Source organism: Rhinolophus hipposideros (assembly GCF_964194185.1).
Source record: "Rhinolophus hipposideros genome assembly, chromosome: 6".
In the NCBI taxonomy this organism is placed as follows: Eukaryota; Metazoa; Chordata; class Mammalia; order Chiroptera; family Rhinolophidae; genus Rhinolophus; species Rhinolophus hipposideros.
The window spans coordinates 79,105,278-79,126,944 of NC_138052.1; the positions used below are offsets into that span (position 1 = coordinate 79,105,278).

General features: G+C 32.4%; 1 protein-coding gene across 4 annotated transcripts in view; it reads right to left on the reverse strand.

Annotated features, from left to right (window-relative positions):
• The window catches only part of ERBB4 (erb-b2 receptor tyrosine kinase 4), a 1,057,350-nt gene that overhangs the window by 200,506 nt on the left and 835,177 nt on the right, over positions 1 to 21,667 (reverse strand). For all 4 annotated transcript variants that reach the window (XM_081052780.1, XM_081052778.1, XM_081052779.1 and 1 more), the window contains 3 exons: positions 13,365 to 13,497; positions 8,801 to 8,923; positions 5,834 to 5,932 (listed from right to left, as the gene is read on the reverse strand). In XM_081052780.1, the coding sequence (XP_080908906.1) occupies positions 5,834 to 5,932; positions 8,801 to 8,923; positions 13,365 to 13,497 (355 nt within the window). The remainder of the gene's footprint in view (positions 1 to 5,833; positions 5,933 to 8,800; positions 8,924 to 13,364; positions 13,498 to 21,667) is intronic.

The following is a 21,667-nucleotide window of genomic DNA, read 5'->3' on the forward strand; positions in this document are numbered from 1 at the left end:
TTGGGATGGTGGCAATGGGATATAAAAAAAAAAAAAAAAAAGGAAGAGGTAGTTCTCCGAATGTGCTTCACGGCATAGAATGAAACATTTGCTCTTGAATTGGAAATAGAAATTGGATGTTTGAAAGGGTGTTACATTCGAGGATAAATTTAAATTTTCTGATAGGGACACACAGGGTGGATGGATATACAAATTATTTAAACAGGTAGGATTGAATGCAGAAGAGATTTGGAAGAGAAGATGAAGTGGTATATTCTGAAAGCATTAAACTTGAGATGCCCCTGAGATTTCAACAAGGTGACATCAAGAACGGAGATGAGGTCAGATTCAAAAAATAGACTAGAAATAAAATTTGATAATCTAGTGAGATGATCTAGAAAATGTATAGACTAAAAAGAGATTTAGAACACGGCACTGATAAATTTCAATATTTCTGGGATTGCTTCCTGCTAAATAATATTGAAAAGCAAGAAAGTTGAAGATTTTTGTAAGAATGTGATTATAATGCTAGACCATGAATATAAGTTAGCTGTGGAGGGCTGAGAGAATAGGTGGCAGTAGAGGGATAGTGAGAAATAGGAGAGTCAAGGAATGGAAGATATTTAAGAGGGAAAAAAATGTTCCTCAAGTGATTACTATAGGAAAACAACTGGATGGGCTAGACAATGTGGTTGGAGAATGGGGTATCTGAAGTAATGATTTCAGATGAGATGGCATTTCTGACTGAGTTCTATACAACTAGTAGGATATGTACAAGGAACTAGTAGGATGTGTACAAGGACCAATGAAATAAAATATAGCAGAAATGATGTACTTCAGTTTACTTCAGTTTTACTATCCCCTCTTCTTCTTTTGGTAGAGTTTTAAAAGACTCTAAATTCTGTTTCTAATGGAGTTTGTAGATTCTCTTTCTGAAGATATGATTTCATTTTTAAAAGCAAAGTAACTATCCAAAACTTTTCTTAATTAGTTTACCTATTGCTTTTAAGAAAAATGAAAGGATTGGTTAACTGACTTTTCATGATCATGTCAGCAGTGTAGAATCTTGTGACATCTAAGCCATGGGCCTTAAAAAAATAATTTTACTTTTTGTTTTTTAACCTCTGAAATAGATGAATTGTATCAATGCATGTAAATGAGCAAAATCTATAAGGCTGAAAAAATATAATTGGATTAAATTATATGTATTTAAAAAAATCTACCATTAGTATGACAAGGATCTAGCAAAGGGTTACTATTAACTACATGAGACCATATGCATGAAAATGATGTAATATAAAAGTAATGTTAGAGAATCAAATATCCTTTCAAATTATTTTTATAAGTCTGCTATAATCTGGGAGAAAATATAAAGTCTACCAACAAATTCTGTTTGTCTCACCTGACTAACATGACATCAATTAAGTTGAAACAATTCCCCTCAAGACGCGATTATAAACTCAGCACAGACAAGAGAAACAAATAAAGAGAATTCACATGGAATGTTTTTCAGAAAACAGCAAAATGACAGTAGTGTAAGATAAAAAGTCCTATTTTATAGGGTAAGGAAAACAAGTTATTCTTCTTTTAATAAAAAAATCATCATTTATACAATAAGGTGGGGTGATTTGCAATGCATTTTCTTTCAGTACCTTACTGTGAACTTTGGAATTGATTTGGTGTGGAAAAGTAAAACAGAAACCAAGAAGATTAAGGTAAGCCCTAAACAGAAGTATTATTCACCAGTCACTGGAATTTACGATAATTACAGAACTTCTCTGATCCCAAGATTAATTTTTAAGGAAACAAATTAATTAAAAAAATTAAAAACACATGCCCTTCCTAGGCAAATATGATAATGTCAAGCGATAGTGAACTTAAATATCAGGGAAAACAAACAAACACATAAAAAAATACACAAACAAAAAGCAGAGTGGTGGAAACTCAGAGAAACTTAAGAACCTGCATGACTTGAACAGACCATGGTCCCCAATTCCAGGAATCCTGTTCAATAGACTAAATTTTTAAGTATATGTTCTGTACCATTTGATGGATAAGAAGAAAAAAAAAGATAAAACAAAGCTCCCGCATTTTCCCAATGAAATGGTATTATTTGAAATAAAAACTAGGAGTGTGTATAGATATAGACATTCTTTTCACAAACATAGACCTTTAGAGTTATTTTCTTAATGCTGTTCAATGTTATCTCTATAGGAATGAGGAAATGTACTGGTCATTCCCGAGAAGTATGTCATTATTGTCACTATGAATCCATTAGACATATTCAGGTGAGCTCGGTAACAGCCTTGTGACCAAATTCTCCTTCCCTTGCATTCAGAATAGAATTTAATAGAACACATATTGCTTCATATTTATTTTTGCCTATGGTAAACTTTCTAATTTAAAAGTCCTCTCCTCTTCCCTTGGATATCAACAGAAATTTGGATATAATGAGTTTTGAGTATTAAGTTGCTGCATTTGTCTGATTTATTATAATAACCAGTAAAGCACAGCTATATCTGATAAATCCAGTAGTAGTAGTAGTAGTAGTAGTAGTAGTAGTAGTAGTAGTAGTAGTAGTAGTTATTGAATCTAGAATATTCTACCCTCAGTGTAAAGTTTGGGGAGGGTGGATGTCTAATGCTAAATAAGAATATGTAGTTTCCCTTATCTTCAGAAGCTTTATTTTCTTCTATAAAATGATATAAAATGCATGCACACATATGCATAGAAATACAAACACACACATACACTAGTTTGCAAAAGAGACAGGGGGCATGGCTGCAAGTACACCTTATTTGAGTTTAAAAATTATCCTTGGGATGCTCTACATAGTGTGTACCAGCTGACTTCCACCTGCCTTTCTTTGCCTAATAGCTCTTGCTACTAAAAATCCTGCTTTGCCACCCTTGGTGGGCAGGATATGAAGGAGAATAAATACCCTTCTTAAACAGTAACCCTCAACCAATGACTGGTAGATGGAGTCCTTCCATCAGCTCCTGTAACTCTTGAGGAGGATAACTCTGACATGTATATCCTCTACTGGCTGCCTGACTCTGTTCAACGGAACAAAAGTCCAGAATGGCAGCTGGCTTTAGTGGCTCTCCTGTCTCCTCGCCATACTCTCCTACTTATGAGCCTTTCACCTCCAAAATAAACTACTTCCACTGAAATTTTTGTTTCAGGGTTGCCTTCTGCTTCAAGAAGAACAAAGACTAATACGTGACAAACATAGGATTTTTAACTTAACCCTGGGGATATTTGCAATTTCAACTCAATCCATTGGTCAAAATTACAAATAATTTTGCTTACACAAATCTTTTTTTTTTTTATTATGGTTTGATATGTTGTTAAAAATTTTATAATGATCTACACACATAATAGATGAGCTGAAAATGAGGTATGAAAAGTAGGTATAAGTTTGCCTTAAAATTACACCAAGTCACTTAAAATACTCAATTGACATTTGACATTTCTACTAACATTGACAGTTCTACTGTGTTTTAGACATTGTACTATCCTAATGTTTTGAAATAACTCATGAAATTAGTAGGAAATATTTTTGCTTGATATTTATTTATGCTCTGCCAATAGCAATCCATCAATATGTTAATCTTTTACCATCTATCCACGAGGTACTATAGTCACAGTAAAAATATTTTCCTTATTGTTTTAAAACTTAAAAAAATAAAAAAAAACAAGAAAATAAAAAATAAAAACAAAAACAGACTCATTGGAATCCATTGGTCACAATTCATCAATCGTCTAGGAAAATGACTCCTTTCATGGCTCAATCACACACAGCTTCATTTAAAATTCAGCAGAAACCTAACTTCAAGCTGCCAGCCCCACTCATGTTTCCATGGGAATAGACCTCAGATCAGGAAAAAAAAAAAAAATAAATAAATGGATGGGGTTAGGGCTTTCAAATAATCATTCAAAATCATGATGAGGTTTTTAGAGCTTCTTTCTTAGGTGATAATTTTGTAGCCTCTTAACCCCTTTTTGCCACTCTGTTTCCATGGAAATATGACAAAAATGGTTGTTCAAATCTCCAGCGGAGATCATTAGCATTCTTGTGAATTTCAGCTTTGGCTACAGTCTATGCTGGGCAAGATCTATTTTCCTATTGGTTTTACATATTAACCTACACTGTTTCTACACATTGTCAATTTCTTCATCGTTTGTAGTTGCTTTGAAACTCTCTTTACAAATTTATACCAAGATCAAATTACTTGTGATACTGAAAAAGGCTTCACTTTTATACTTTGATGTATGTATGATCCAGGACATGTAACTGAAGAGTATCAGAACTTCTACAGACCTGCAGAAGGAAACATTACTTAGTTACTGTACTCAGTGTCTGTTAGTTAAGTGTTGGTAAATATGCAACAAGAGTGGTATCTAACATATTAAGTAAACTGGTAAGTCATGATGCGAACCAATCAGAGCAGCTGGTTTATTAGATCATTATCAGCCTTATTATATAAAAAACAATAATAAGTTAAAGTAAAAGTAATCCTATATATGATGGTTAGTATTATGTCCACTTAAAAATTTCCAAGGTCACACACTGAACTCCTATAAAACTTACATAAGAGCTTACAAGAGAAACTAGGTAGAAATACATAGCAATCCAGCCTTAAGAAAAACCAAAGCACATATGCTTGCATCATCTTTCATATGAAAGTCATTTGAAAATCAAAATCATTTTGTTACTAAAATCATTTTTATACTAAAAGAGAGAAACAATATATAGATGGGTCTTTGACAGAACCCCTGGCAAGATAGCTCATGTTGAATCTAAAAAATAACAACCTGTTACATGTATAGTTTCATCTGTCCTATCTTCTGAAATTTGTTGAACAGCTTAATCCACAATTTTCGCTAAGGGAAATCTTAAAGTTCTGATTGACCTTATAAAGTACTTTTATTTTTCAGAACTCTCTTATTTTATACTTGGAGTTTTTACCTGTAAGATCTTGTCTTCAGAATTTAAAAAAAAAGTAAATTTCAATGGGTAATTATCTGTCTTAGGTAGTTTCCTAATTTAAATTTAACAAGTACTAACAACAGAAACTAATCTTGACTGATGCATTAAACTAAATGGATAACAATAATAAAATCAAGCAGTCTGGCATACTTTTCAAACCATCCTCACCAATCCCAAATAGAGTTTGGAGTAGTGGTTGTGCCATTGGCCTCTGAGGGCAGGCCAAATCTGTCCTTCAGATTGTTTATGAAAGAAAGTTTTACTGGAACGCAGTCACATCCATCCCTGTGTTTTGCTTTGTTTTAATTGTCTATGACTGCATATCTACTAAAACAATAGAGTTGAGTAATTGCCACAGACCACCTTTCAACTACTAAGCTTGACTAACTTCTCTGGTCTTTTAAGCAAAAGTTTGCTGTCCCTTGTTTAATATTTTATTTATTTTTTTTTAATTAAAGTTTTTTTGGGTGACAATGGTAAGTAAAGTTACATAGGTTTCAAGTGTACAATTCTGCAATACATCATCTATATATCACACTGTGTGTTCACCACCCAGAGTCAGTTCTCCTTCCAACACCATATATCTGACCCCCTTTACCCTCATCTACCATCCTCCTCTCCCCTTACCCTCTGGTGACCACTAAACTGTTGTCTGTGTCTATGAGGTTTTGTTTCTTTATTTGTTTGTCTTGTTCCTTTGTTGCTTTCAATCAAGCCTTTAATTTTAATAAGATTATACCATTTACAGAGAAGAAAGTTTGTAAGTAGTAGTCTTTTCTTTCCTTTTTTTTTTTTTAATTCTAAAAGCAGCCTACTAAGAATGGATAAAAATGTGGTTGTCTGAGGTCTGTCTATACTTACGTCCATGAACTCCACATTGGCTTTGGGACCAGTTGTTTCATTAAGAATCTTAATCGCCACAGGAATTTTTACTGTTTCTCCTTCAGGGACCCAGATACCCTTTTGGGGGAAAAATTCACATTAAATCTGTACTGAGACATATACAACATTTAGACATATGAAACAAAATTTTATTTAACCACTCAACCTATTCATTTCTGAAAACAATAATTTAGAAGTTTTGTATTCTGTCATATAATCAACAAACATTTATTATGTCAAGCACCTGTTGTATGTTACAGGTTACTCAGCAACGTTGTTGTCTGCTTTCATTATCTGAATATGAATCATATGTGTATTCTGCTTCCAAGGTGTTTACACTATTATAAATTCAATTTGTGTGTATAAGAAAGGCTTTAGAAAGTGAGAAAACATTGAAGTAAGATATAATAATAATAACATTTGATTTGGATATCATCAACTTGTCAAGACTTTGAGAAGGCTGTTCCTATTTTTGAACTTCAATTGTCTCATTTGTGATTTAGAAGAATGGACTAAGTAATGTTGGAGGTTCTTTGCAACTTTAACATTATCTAATTCTGAAACTTAAAAGAAAACAATCAAAAAGCATATTTTCATGTTCCTGAAGTTCAGATTGATTTAAGAAATAATTTTCTAAGGTGATTATTTAAGAATTAGTTTTCAAAGGCCAATGCTAAGAAGTATAGAACACATGTTAATTTGTCTATATTAAATAATAGTGTGTGTATATATATCAAAGTTTTTTTTTTTATCTCTGAAATAATATAAAATATTTATTTTGGCCATTGCCAGTTTTCCTTTCCTATAGACATATGATTATAATATCTAAACAGGATCCATGCATTGAAAAAATATATAGTAGGTAATGTTAAAGTAATGGAGAACATTGTAAGTCAAATAACAACATTTCTGCATAAATAATTCAAACATGTAAATGAGGACAATATTTTGATAAGATATACAGGGATACATGGATTATACAAGAATGTTTTTTAAGTGTATTGTCCCAAATGAAAACAGAAGCAAATATGAGGTTATACAGAAAAAAATTCAAATTCTAATTTATTAACCCTAAAATCAAAAAAGTCTTCTTAGGCCAATTTTAACATTAAAATGAAAGAAAGAGAAAAAAAATAGTATATTGTTCCTGAGCAGAACATTTCTATCCTGTCTTTCTTAATATCAGCTGGTTATAGTCATAAATAAAATATTTTTAAAAAGTGTTTCACTATGTACTTCTATGCTAAAACATACATATTTGTGTAATATAAGAGGAGACCTAAACACAATCATTATCAAAAAGCCAAAATAATAAAGGAAAAAAAAAACGAGGTTAATCTTTAGAAGATGGATTTAAGGATAAAATTCTTCTTTGAATGAATAGGAATATTTATGTGTCAAATCCAAAATAATAAGACAAGTTCCCTGTTGTATAACAATTTTTTAAAAGCATCCATGCTTAAATGGGAAAAACAAACAAAAAATAGTGCAAAACCCATAGTCTACATTTTCTTACTGATGGTACCTATGGTAGAGAACAGGTTTACCATCAATACTAAAATATTCATAAAGCACACATTTGGAATACCAATATAAATGTAATCTATAAAAATATAAGGATGATAACATGCTAGGAACAATCCAAGACTGAGTTGTCTTTTAAATAGAAGTCCATTTTTTTCTAGCATAGTAAAAGCAGAGAAACAGATAGGATATGTTGTGATTCTTTGGACATACAAAGAATTGAAAACTAGAAGGCATCAAGTCATCCTAGAATAGTTTCTATTCAAATTAGGTTCTCAGTTAATAATTTTGAATTTAATTGACTAAAGCATGCATACTAAGATATTAAGAAACTTCAGCATTTTGACTTCAGAATCAAAGTTTTATTCTAAAGGGATTTGATTATCTTTGGAACAGTCAGGAAAGAAAATTAAGGTTTATATTCTAATTGTTAATATTTTCTGTTAAATGTATCTTTGTTTTGAATAGAAAAAAAATGAGCATTTTAAAATGCAAAATTCCTAAGATCAATTTATTTTAACAGATACATTTGTAAAAATGTAGGCTTGCATATTGCTTTAAGAAATATATAAAATTGGCAAAGTAAATTTGTGTATTAGATTAATGGACATTAGAAGAAGAATTTAGCACTAACCAAGCAGAGTTTCTTATTCTTGTAATTTACCATTAAAAATAAATTTCACCACAATTAACCCTGGGCCTGACCTCTGAATTGGTTTTGTAATTAAGCTAAATAAGTAAACAGGCAAATGCCATCATTTGATCTTTCCTGTTCCAGTAATACTTCTCTTATTGAAAAGCCATGATGTCAGTCTCTCTTTCTATCTGGCCTGAATTTCACAAATAAAATCATCACTTTTTCAGTTTGCATATATTGGTGAGGATATCAAAACTGAAAATTTCCTTTAAATCATACATGACAAAAAATTCTGTCTTAAGGGGTCAGCACGTTTGTGTGGATCTAAAGAGACTAGTTAAATGGGTAGAGGCTTAGATAAAAGAACAGAAGGAAAAAGAAGAGTGAGGGATGATGGCACATTGCCCAGGCCTGATTGGGATTTCATGGAGCACTGTGTAGGGGAAAAGGAAAAAAAAAATAGGTAGGAGCTGGATATTTTGGATAACGACAACATTTGCCAAAGGGAAGATGATCTGAAAAAGGGTTCAGAAAGGCATCGAGAGAAAGAACTACTGTATGTTGGCTATGTGTCAGTGTGCCTGCCTTCTCACGTCTCTATCCGTTCTCAACTTGCTTAATCAAAATTAATGAACTCATTTGTGCATCAACATTTCAATACCATAAATGTTCTCCTCTCTGAATATTAAAAGTAAATGATGTCGGCTACAGCAATAACTCTGGCTATTATTCAAAACAAGTTAGGAATAACAAATAACTAATGGTAGGTATTATTTTTTACTTACTTTATACACAGTTCCAAAAGCACCCGAGCCAAGTACTTTTACTCTTTTGAGCTCAGTTTCTTTCAAAATACGAAGTTGAGCTTGATTGGGCGCTGTGCCACTGGGAGTTAAGGGTTCTACCAACTATAAAACAAAAAGAATAGAGATTACAACTTGTAATTCAACAGTGTTTCTCTCTCTCTATTCCTGGCTGATTCTGTTTCTCACACAGACACAAAAACATACAAGCGCACCTTTTCTTGGAAAACAATATTTTTGTAATATGGTTCACTCACCGTTCCTTCAGACCCTATCCTTTCTCTTCTCATGATTTGCCTGGATGAGTACAGGTAACAAATGTGTGTCTACCTGGAGGCATACTAGGCTAGAACACCACCCACCCCATTTTTATAAAAAAGTCAAGACTAATTAGCAGCTCTTAATTCTATTTTTTCAAGCCTCCCCCCCCCCCTTTTTGGGGGCATCTTCCACTAAGATTCGGAGATTTTAGTCATGTTGGCATACTCTATCAATGTTTTCTTTCTCATTTAAGAAGATTTGATACTTTAAAAAAGAAAGAAAGAAAGAAAGAAAGAAAGAAAGAAAGAAAGAAAGAAAGAAAGAAAGAAAGAAAGAAAGAAAGGAAGGAATACTGCCTTCTTAGCACTTAAAGTCTAGCTGGGAAGCTAGGACAGACATGTCAGAAGAGAAGAAAACAATAAGTGAGCACAATGCCCATACACCTGGAAAGTGCTTCCAACACTTTCACGTACATATGAATTACTTGAAATTCTTGTTAAAATACTGATTCTGGTTCAGTAGGTCTGGGGTTGGGCTGACATTTGCATTTTACAGGATTCCAAGTGATGCCTATGTATAATGATAGCCCTTGAACACTATTTAAGTAGCAAGGCCCTAGATACCTTCTAGATCAAACATCCTAAAGTTCTATGAAGTGATTCTAGACCCTAAGTGAATGCCAGGGGATACAGAGGAATAAAATAATCATCAAGGAGTAAAGTTCATTAGCGTTGGCTTCCTAAAGGAGAAACAGTTTAAAATTAGTCTTGAGATGATAAAAAAAAAAAAAAAAAAAGGTTGGCATGAGGAGGGAGGGTACTGTCATCCTGAGGAACAGTTTGGACACAGCATTGGGGGGCAGGAGGAAGACATAAAGGGGAACACACAGGGCGTGGAGCAGATCTGGAGGGTGACCTTAGGGTAGGGAACACCAGATCATGAGGTGGGTTGGGTGTGGCAGAAGCCGTTAAAATTGGTCTGATAATGTTAGATGTCATCAGAGAGGATACGTAAGCAAAAGGAAAGGTTCTGTGAATGTGTGCAAATTTCTTGCTTATGTGAGAGAAAAAAAATGTGGATAACAGAGAACCTCTAGGTACCAAAATGTCTATATCCTATGTTAAAATTTGAGGTTTTTACCTATACTTCAGAAAAAAGGCAAGGGAGAGAAATAAGAGTTTCTTTATTTAAAGTTAAATAAAGGAGTTGAACTTTAAACACAGACAAATAGCTTATTCTTTCTCAGCATGAGAAAATAATTAAGGGCTACTCCTACTCAAATTGTCTTGAAAACCAACACAGTATTTCAACATGTCTGTTTACAAAGCTAAGAGCACTGTGGTCCTCTAGTTTGGTCATTATCATCATGCTTCTGTGAACATCACGGTCTACTTAATTAGCCAAACAGAGTCCTGAGTATAGCAATGGCAAGAATTTTGAGATGATAAATGTTATCAATAAACGTAGGTTGTTTTCTAACAGTTTGACAACACGCTTTTATTTCATTTTCAAATTTATATTGTAAAAACACATATAACTGCATTCAAGTCATGTAAAACTAATCTCAGAAAGAACCACAGAATTCTTTGTTAAATCTGAAAAAGAATCTCTCATAGAGAATCCCCTTCATTTTAATTCAATTCGGTTGTATAGGATTTGTTTGTTAGATTTTGATATTCACACTGTATACTTAATTAGGAAGTTTTATGAATTATTTTTAAAGACATTTACAAAAGTCATATAAAGTCATATGCAACATTGGAGACTGGATGTTAGCACTTGGACTAAATACACTTAAAATATATATTATATACATGCTTTGGCATATACAATGTGATGATTTCATATTTTGAAAGCTTCTCAGTTTTACCTGAGATGTTTAGTATCCTGTAATTTTCGTAGGTAGCATTTAAAATGTCCTTAAAACAGATTTTTTCCAGGAATTTGAGGTATAATTTGAGTATTATACCTTTAAAAGAAGAATAGTTTCATTTTGTGAGCCAGTAAGGCAGAATTAGAATTGAGTTTAAATTTGTAGGTTTGTCTATTGGAGTAGCCATTCACAGGCTTAGTAAACAATTTAATTTTTCTGGCCCCCAACTTCACAACTGTGAATTAGGTATAGCAATAGTTACCTTAGCAGATTGTGTAAGAGTGAAATGGTATATAATATACTTTGAAATATGGCATGCCATAATATACGCACTGAGTCCATCACTCATAAAGGGATAGGATCAGGTCTCATAATACGTTTTTGTAGTCACAGCATCAAAGTGCCAAGCTTAGAGTCCATGTCAGTAAGTATATGCTAAAAAAAATGTATTTTCTACTTTTATGATTGAAACAGAAGAAAGACACTCTGGAGCAAAATAATTTTGGAATAATGTATCAACTTTAAATACATTCACACAATATATCCCTCTTTAACAAATTTTTCACCTCTGAGGTGAATTTCCAGCTTCAGTATCTAAGGATTTAAGTTGATCCTCTTAAGAATTCCTTGTTTATTTAGATCATACATACACATAATGTCTCTCTCTCTCTCTCTCGCTCTCTCTTTCTCTCTCTCCATATTATATATATATATATATATATATATTTATTCATTTATATATAACATAATATAATATATATAAAATATATATAATATAATATATATGTAATATGATATATATATATATATATATATATATATATATATAGCTATTTACTTTTACTGAAAGATGGGAATTTGACAGTCATCTAATTTAGTACTAAGTAATAGCTTTCTATAAAAATAGAATCCATTTATAAGATCAATAAGTATGTTTAATTTAGTAATAAAATGTCAATTTGAAGGACATTGTTAGAAAGCACCATATTAACTAAACAACAACTCCTTTCCAAGCAATGAGACTTTTTTGCACATGGTTAAGAGACCAAATTTCTCTTCCATTTATCCAATCACCTAAATGTCCACTGCTGTTCCAACCCTTCAATTCCTCCCCAACTCTAGTTTACTTCACTTTCCAGAATTCTCTCACTGATTGCCCCAAGCTAACCATGAAGAAACTTTTTATCTGCCAGAGGCTAAACTGAAATTATGAACAGCACATGCATTGTGCTCAAACTTTTACTCACATGTGCAAGGTTAAGAGTGACCAAGTTGACCTTCTGTAAACATCCAAGTCAAATAGAAATCACTATTATGTTTTTCCACGTATATAATTTACTACATTTTTTTAAGCTTGCACATTACTATTGATGAGACAGCCCATTCTAATTTCAGATAACTGCAGTCTTTAGAGAGTAGTTTCCTACATGTAACTGTAAAGTAGCTTCCTGACACTTCAACAGTATTTTTCTAATTTTGACTTCTGGAGGAAAAGAGCAAAATTTGAATTCATTATCAGCGTGCAAAATTAATGAACAAATGAATATTCCAATTCCTGTCAGTGTCAAGAGGAAAAGTCAAGGTTGTTACACTGACCATGAGAAAGAAAACAAACCCAGGGAAGGCTAAGTTTCAGAAGAGATTTGCTCTGAATTGTTCAGACTGGCAGGAATGTGTGTACCTAGAAAAAGCGCTAGTATGCAAGTGAAGAAGAACCTGGGAATGCATAGTTTTCTGTGATTGTTTGTCCCCTATAACATGTACAGTGAAAACTATCACTTGCGTGCTAGAGGACTCAGTGTGACAATATAAAAGAAATGATAATAAATGGTGGTAATTTACACACTCACAATAACTAACATGATTAATATTAAATGCATCTCATGAATTGTGTCGTAAGGTCTGTGTGATTACAACACAGCTTTATCCTGGAAGCCCAGCCTTTCACTGCTGGAATAATGAGATCAGTGGCTACCAATGCAATGACCCTAATTAAAGCATAAACTGCTTGCTTATCTGGCTTCATTTAGAACCAGAAAAATTATATTTCTAACATGTTTCCACTTCTGCTACTGAGATACCCTCTACCCAGACGTTCTAGTTCTGTCACTGTGATATCCTAGAGCTTGCCAATGGGACCCCTCCCTGAAAAGAAACAAATCTGTCTTTTCCTCAATATAATAATTTCCTTGACCCCTGTTATTTAACCTCTTGAAGCCATGAAACCATCTTGATTACTTTTACAATACACTGTGATTTTCCATCAATTTTGTATAACACACTATAAAATATAAATCCTCAGCAGGAAATTGAGCAACATTTTCCATAGGATTACAAAACTGAGTATCATCTAAACCTTCCAAACCCAATGAAAATCCTCAAACACTTGAAGAGAAGAAATAAACACCTTACCTCTGTTTCCAGGAATCTTCTCAAGGCTCTTTTCTTTTTGATGCTCTTCCTTCTCACGTAAACTGCGAATGTTAGACCCACGATGACCAGGATGAAGAGCCCGCCAATGACTCCAGCTGCAATTAGAGGAGTTCTGCCAACCAGAATGGAAAAGAAAAAGAAAAAAAGTATGATGGGAGAAAAAAATAGAGGAAGAGGAAAGAGCAATTATACATACCACAAATCTAGTCAGAAGGAATGCAAATAAAAATGCATCAGAGGTATAACAAAACTTTTCTCGTGCTAAAAACTGGAGATGTTTTTGTTTTATTTTGTTTTTAATAATAAACCATGCACATACAACTAATGTTTGGAGATGACTAGCCACAGCATGCCTTTTCATGAAAAAAATGTAAAACTTGATAACAATGAGGAACGTATGCCAAAATGTTGATACAGGAGCATTTTCTATTGTTTTCCTCTTATTTCTATCTTTAAATGAATGGAAAATACATTTTAATTATATTGATGTAGTTTGTAATATTATAGTCAACATTTCCTCTAAGACTGGCTTTCTCAACAGTGGCACTGTGGCATTTTGGGCTTGATACTTGCTTGTTGTGGGGAACTATCCTATACAATTTAGGATAGCACCACCCTTGGCCTCCATCCACTGGATACCGGTAGCAGCTCTGCCCACCAGTCTCTAGACATTGCCAGTTGTCTACATAACTCACCGCCAATGGAGAACTGCTGCTCTAAAGCAAAAGGGAGTGAACTCCACACTGCCGGAGTATAAGGATAACAATGAGAGAGAGAGAGAGAGAGAGAGAGAGAGAGAGAGAGAGAGAGAGAGAGAGAGAGAGAGAGAGAAACAAAGGTGCCATTTCAAACTCTGGCAAGGGCAACTTTGTTGGCAAAAGAAAGATGAAAATTGTGTCAGACAGAGTTATGAGAGGAATACATATTATTATCAAAAGTGTACGTAGGCATCATGCACCCATAAAAAAGGTTTGTTCATTAAGTACTACATAAAAAGGTATAAATAGTACCAAAAAGGGATTAGAAGGAGATGGACTGGAGATTTTAATTCTTAAATTTGTCAGCTAACATAGAATTTTGAAATTTTCCTTTTTTTTAATTGTTTTCTAAGGTAAAATTTGTCCTTGTTTAAAAAGTAATATTTGTGGTTTTAACTTCCTATTCTAGAATAGAGTAGTATCTATAAGTTTTCTGTGGCCAGAGCCCTGAAATATATTAATTTCATATGCCACAGCAAATAGCCCAGAGAAAAACACATAGGTGTTACCTAATACACATTTGACCATGAAACCATGATAGATATCAAAACTAAAATATAATTCCCTGAATGCCCATGCCTTCCATAGTGAAGTATTTTGTATCTTCTATTCCTTTTCCCAGAAGCAGCTACTCTCTAAGGCTATACTCTTTTAGAAAAAAAACAAAAATGACCTGCTCTTGCAAAATAAACTTTTGCTTAAAGACAAATCAGAAATAATGATAGCAGATAGCAAATAAAACCTTAAAATTTTAAACATCTCTTTAAAAAAATCTGTGTAACTTCTTGTATAAATGAATCATGCCTTTTAAAGATTATGACTGTTATACTGTGATATAAAACTGCAGAAAAAGCTTAAGAAGTAGTTCATCCTAAGGTTGTTTTCTGACAGCCAAAAGCACTATCACATACTGAAATGTTGCTATAATTCAACTAGATAGTCCTAAGTAAAATTTTATAAAGATATAAAAATCTATGCTCAGAAAATTAAACTATGATACGGACACAAACTCATCACTGTTATGTGTTTTGTTGTGCGTAAGATCATATTTTTCAGCATGCCAGTTAAATATGTATTTCAGAATAATTTTAAGTTTTCAACCCAAGGAATAATTTTCAGCTCAAGTGCCTAACATATCCCTGAAAAGCCACTACTATAAAAAGGGTTGCATTTTTGTTTCCTCAGCCCAGCTTTTTTTGCAAAGGATTTATGTGTGATTGAGAATAATGTCTAATGCTTTGTTAATTGTAGAATTTACCAAAACTCTAAACTTCTTCTGCTTATATATTTTGAAAAAGAATAAGTGGTATGCATTTATGTAACATATGTCAACATCACTGTAAATTAAAAGAAAACACTTTATTTTTTTGTTTTCCATTTTAAGAAGGATCACTTATTGTAGAACATAACAAGACCCCTGTCTCTATGCTTTTCATCCAATTTGGGTGGATAGCAATTGTCATGTCGTTATTACTTAGTTGTGCCATGGCAATAAGAATAAAATGTTCAAAAATGAAACAGACAGCAATTTCTATGTTTTTCTCATTAGCATTTACTTTTGATATTTTCTCACAGCAGTTCTTTTGCCGATTTGCATTTCTTTATATTTTTATTTTTTATTTTTATTTTTCCTTCTCTTACCACTCTGCAGTAATGGTAGAGGTACAAACAACCTGAAGAAGTAAAAAAAAAAACAAAAAAAAACAAAAAAACAAAAACAAAAACAACAACAACAACAAAACCACACTAGCATTTCTGCACCTAAAGATCACACATAAATGTTTTGGACATTTTGAAAGGCCAAATTCTTTATATTCCAGCAGAATTTACTCTTGAAAACAAGCCATTAACCGTGAGTGAAATTGAGAAGGGGGAACATTCTATAAGATTACTTGAATGTTTTCTTTAATAAGTAAATATCATGTAAAAAGGTACTAGTTTTCATTTAAAAAACTTAATAGTCATAAAAAACAGATGTGAAATTTAATTCTGGATTGGATTCTAGGTTGGACAAACTAGCTATACAGATATTTTTGAGGTAACTTGAGAAGTTTGAATATGAATTAGATACTAGATGATATGAAAATTTATTGCCATGAAACCATGTGGACAAGAAATTGGAAAGACTGGGTTATGAAGCAGTACAATTCAATACACACACACACACACACACACACACACACACACACACACACACCCCTTGGCCAGACCTTTTCTCGCCACAACAGGAAAATCAACCCAATTTGGCCTCCACTCATGACTACCCTCGGCCATAAAGAGCCCAACATCCATCTCAGCCCTACTCCACTGCAATGTGATAGTTGTAACACACACACCCATAAACACACACACACACACACACACACAGACACCCCTCTGGAATAATACACAGTAAGACAGTAAACAATAGTTGTCTCTGAATAGTATGACTATGGTGCTCTTATTTTTATATTTTTCTAATTTTCTAATTTTCGACAATGTTTTCTTTTTTGAAACAAAAGTTTATTAAATTTACAAAAAAAAAACAAAAATAAATAAATCACTATCTAAAAATTTGCTTTATAATAATGGCCTTGTTTTCTTTTTTCTTGAATGTTTGTTTTATTTCCAATTAAGATCTAATTTTGCTATTCACTGTCCATTTTTACAATCTACTCTTGCATATGTTTTCCATTCATTATAGTTTAAGATGTCTTAGACATTTAATTATTACCATGTTTCTTTTCATTAAATCACATTTCATAAAACCAAGCTAATCTGAAAAGTTAATGTTACTTATACATGTCCTACTCCCCCAATTTTGATGTTTCCTAGATATTTGTAGTTGTTCCATAGATTCTCTTTTTTCCCCCTGAGAGTTAATACTTCACTCTTTGTGAGGACCATTTGGATAAAGAGGATGTAGCTACTTAAACTGCTTCTTTAAAAATGCTACATAACCCTCCTAAGTCCCATGAGGGCTATTGCCAACTAATCTGTATTTCTGAGTGTTTCCTCTTACATGTTAGTCAGAGAGACCTGGAAGATGTTGAGTTAGGACTTTGTTAATGAGATCATAAGGTCCAAACATCAAGGAACCTAGATCACTCTGTAATTCCTTATCTGTAACAGGAGTATTGTTTAATTGTGTTATTGGCCTGTCTATTAAAAATGGTTGGGACTGCCTAAAGTATAAAAGATAAGTTAAAGCTTCAATGAAAAGAATGCAATCAAATGATAGTTTATCTAATTCTGTGCTTTGAAAATAGTATAATGAAACTGATATCCTTCTACTACTCATATAAACTAATAAGGATTCTGAATCACAAATGAACTTAGTTAATTTATTTAAGAACACGTAATTTGGTTTCTATAATTTCATTTAGAAGTTCAGTGACTACACGATGCATTATATTCTATTGGCATGAATGCAATGTTTCAAACAGTTATATACAAAAGAGTAGTGCCTCCCAAAAATATATTACTCATATAATAAGACACATAAGGAGATATATTATCATTCATTACTACATTTGCACCATTCTATTCCTCACTGGAGAATATAAAATATGAGCTAATACATGGAATCTGATTTTAGAAACATCCAAGTATTATCTTTCATTGATCTACTTCCTTTCAGATATCAGATCATAAACAAAATGTAGTCAAGTCAACATAACTTATTAAAATTCACATGACTCTAAAACTGTACTGTTCTACCATTTCTTGTTTCATGTCAAGGGCAGGATATCCTACAAAAAAATGTACAGTGGTATTTTTCTTTAAAATCGTAAACTTGCTAAAACTGGTATTTGAAATAATATAGTCATTGCAAAGAATGCTAAATCTATGAGATTCTTTTATAGGTCTATCACCAAACAAAAGGATTTTAAATTTATAATATAGGTACATTTTACTTAAATTCTTGTTTACATCATTTTCAATGAAAGATAAAGGACACGATGTGAAGTCTAATAACACACTGATGATATAATTCTCAGCTAACAGTATTAACTTTGAGAGCTGTACTTTTAGAAGCTTCTAAATTAAACAATTTGAAGATGTTTCTTCAGAATTCACTGGATCAAACTTAGAGCTGCTTTACTGTTTATCTATGGGTACTAAAGATTAAACTTTAAAAAAAAATTACACAAAAGGTGAAAATAAACAAAAAAAAACAGGCTAGTCAGATAATTTGAATGGTTTTTTTTTCATAATAAACTTCGCAAGTCTCAGAAAGTATAAAATAGTGCCTCACCATTATAATTGTGTGTTTTGCTTTCAAACCTCTGTGATTTTTCCTTTAAGTGGCCTATAGAACTAAAAGATTCTTTGGTGGTTCACTAATCTAAGTTTTAACCATTTGTCTGCCTGTAAGAAGTTGTGATTGTAGTGCCTTTATTAAACAACTTGGCTTAAATACACACAAACACATTCCTCACCTAAGTAAGGTAAAACAAAATAAACACAGCGGGAAACTACCTGGCCTTTCTGAAACTCCTGAGATCTTATGAATTTGCCTCTAGCTCCTGCCTACTATTGTCATTAAATCAAATGCCTTTAAGTATTGGAGAATCATATTCCTCACTTTGGCTAGATGGTCTCAGTTAGTGCCAGTGTATCAATAGTACTACATTCACTCTCAAAAGTACCCATATGTGAGCAATAGCTCTAATGTTAATCCTACCTAGCCCAATTTAGAGAATCTAAGATATCCCAAGTTAACAAGTCTTTATACAGTGTGTGTATATATAATACACGGAGAGATAATGGAGAGAGAGAGAGCAAGCTAGAAGAGTAGACACAGAGAGACAGAGAGAGAGGTTTTAGGATCAGGGAGTTTTACTTGCTGGGAAGGCAAATCAACTAGTAATTGTAAGTACATACATACATAAATACATACATACATTAACAAATAATTTATACATGATAGATGGATAGTTCATAAATTAAGGTCAGATGTGATGCTTCTCTGTAATCTTATATAGTTTTTAACAAATATAATTAGGTAACATTGTCTATCATCCTGTATCCTATCTTCCCTCTGAAAATCTTACAGTGGCCACCAGGCAAAAGCATGAGTCTATCATGAACCAGAGGTTAAATGTATCCTCAGCAATGCACTCCATATTTCTTAATTTGTTCTTGCTATAAGATAAATGTAGTTCATCAAAAATATGTTGACTCTTTATTGAAAAAAAATGTTTCAAATTGCCAACTGAGGGAATACAACTTCGGAAATAATATTTTCAATATTTTATTAATTATGTAAGCAATATAAAAACACAGTAAAATTCTGTTCATATGAGAGGAACACAAGATTTGACTGCCATCAAGGTACTCATGGGTTTTATAGCACATATAGTGTCAGTTTCAATAGGAAATAATCTAATAGAAATGAAAATGTCAAAGACTTTCTACCCTGATATAGAAAACATTCCCTCTCATAGAGGTAAACCACAGATGTATTTGGTTCCATCTACAGTACCCTTAAAATAAAATAATTTAAACAGATTGACTATACACTTTCCACACTAATAACACTTGTATATTTTTAATTTTTACATGCATCCTATACTTTCACAATGACTATGTCTTATAACTTCCATACTATATAAAAGGAAATAGATGTTCAGAAAGTTAAAACACCTGGATACGGACAAACATAAAGAGTAATGCTAACATTTTATACCTTGGAATCTCAAGTCCATTAATATTTTAGCTGTATTAGGTTGTCTGTCTAAAGATGATGCATTAGCATTTTTTAGAGTATTTAAATATGATGCATTAGAATTTTCTTTAATACCTGTTTTTGATCGTAGAAAACAGAAAATGTACATAAATTTATTTCGGGATTCTAATAGACTCTTTCATTTTATATTTAGTTATATTTTACTATTGTGATTCTCTTCAGACTATTATTGTGTCTTCATTGATGTTCACTGTGGTTTATGTTTATTAAATTCTTTATGCCCTTATTGGAGTTTGCGAGGGACATTATTCTTCATTTAGCATTATTTCATTTTTTTCCCAGTGAGAAAACAGTTAAGAGGATTTTTTTTTTTACTTTAAAAAACAGTATTTCCTTTAAGAAAGGCAAAAACAAGTAGTATCCATAATTCTAGTGAAGGTGTTTGTGCACTTCTACTCTGTTCTGTCTTCCCAAAGCAGTTCTGATTTGAAACAAAAGACCTTGAAACACGACAAAACACTGAAATGCCACAGAAGACATTTTAAGGGTTACTGCCTAGGGCAAGGAGAACCACATTAGCAGGAGTTTTTTTCTCCTGCAAATTGGTGCTTATTCTGACCTAGAATTCCAACTGCTCTGTAAATATGACACATATTTTCCTTTTGAGCAAATGAATGTGATTTAGGTCAGACTCCAATGTAGACCTCAGTTGACAGTTACAGTTTTTACTTGATAAGACCTATGGTATTTGTATGTCTCTATGCTTTGATTAGAATTTGACATGCCTCTATTTCATTATACTATAACCAGAAGAATAAGTGCTGACACAAACCAATCACAACATACTCTCCCTCTTCCAAGGCAAATCTGAATGTTACTTGATTTGTCTTCATGTTTTAAAATAAACTTTTTCTTCAAATGTTTTTTCAATATGTGAATGTTACATGTCATTTAACACAATGTTACAAAATATTTCAGTAGAGATATTACCATCCAACCAATATGTAATAATATCTCATTCTTTATCTCTAGGATTAGCTTCTGAACAAAATTTCTAATAGCTTCATGGTAATTCCTTCCTTCTCCTTATAGGCCATGCTTATACTTATCCATTGGGTTTTTGTTTGTTTGTTACAGTTTGGGAGAAAATATACAAACTTGTACATTTGATTTTTGAGGCAAACATTCTTATGGTGAAGGACACTATCTTGAGGATATATATAATTCATCTACTAATTTTACATATGATTTTTTCCAGGTTTGTTGAAGTGTAATTGATAAGCATCTATGAATTCTATAAATAATACATTGAAGGGGAATTAGACCAGAAATAACTATTCTTTTAACATGTTTTTAATAGCTGAGATGAATGTTCAGTATTCAGTTTTTTTCATGGTTTATACATATTATACAATATCATTAATGTCTATATCAGTAGAGAAGTTTTATCATTATCTACATACATAATATACAAAGATGTGTAATGCCACAGAACTTGTAAACATTTAATTAAAAAAAGTACATTATCTACTAAGTACTGCTCCATCTTATCACTTACTTGTTAGATAGTATTAATTATCACATGGTAATCTGAAGCAATATGCCCAATGATTAAGAAATTTAGGAAAATGCTCTTACAACTTCAGTTATTTTACCTACCAAAATTGTTCAACATGCTAAAGAATTTATTATTTTCATAATAAAGCAGAAAACTGTTTCTGCACTATTCTTTGTTCCTGTATGTTGAAATATTTTTTTTTCACCTAAAAATTGCCACTCATTCTAAGCACAGTAATTTCAGAAACCTGTGTTACTAACAAAGGCTATATACTATTGGCAAAGTACATCCATCT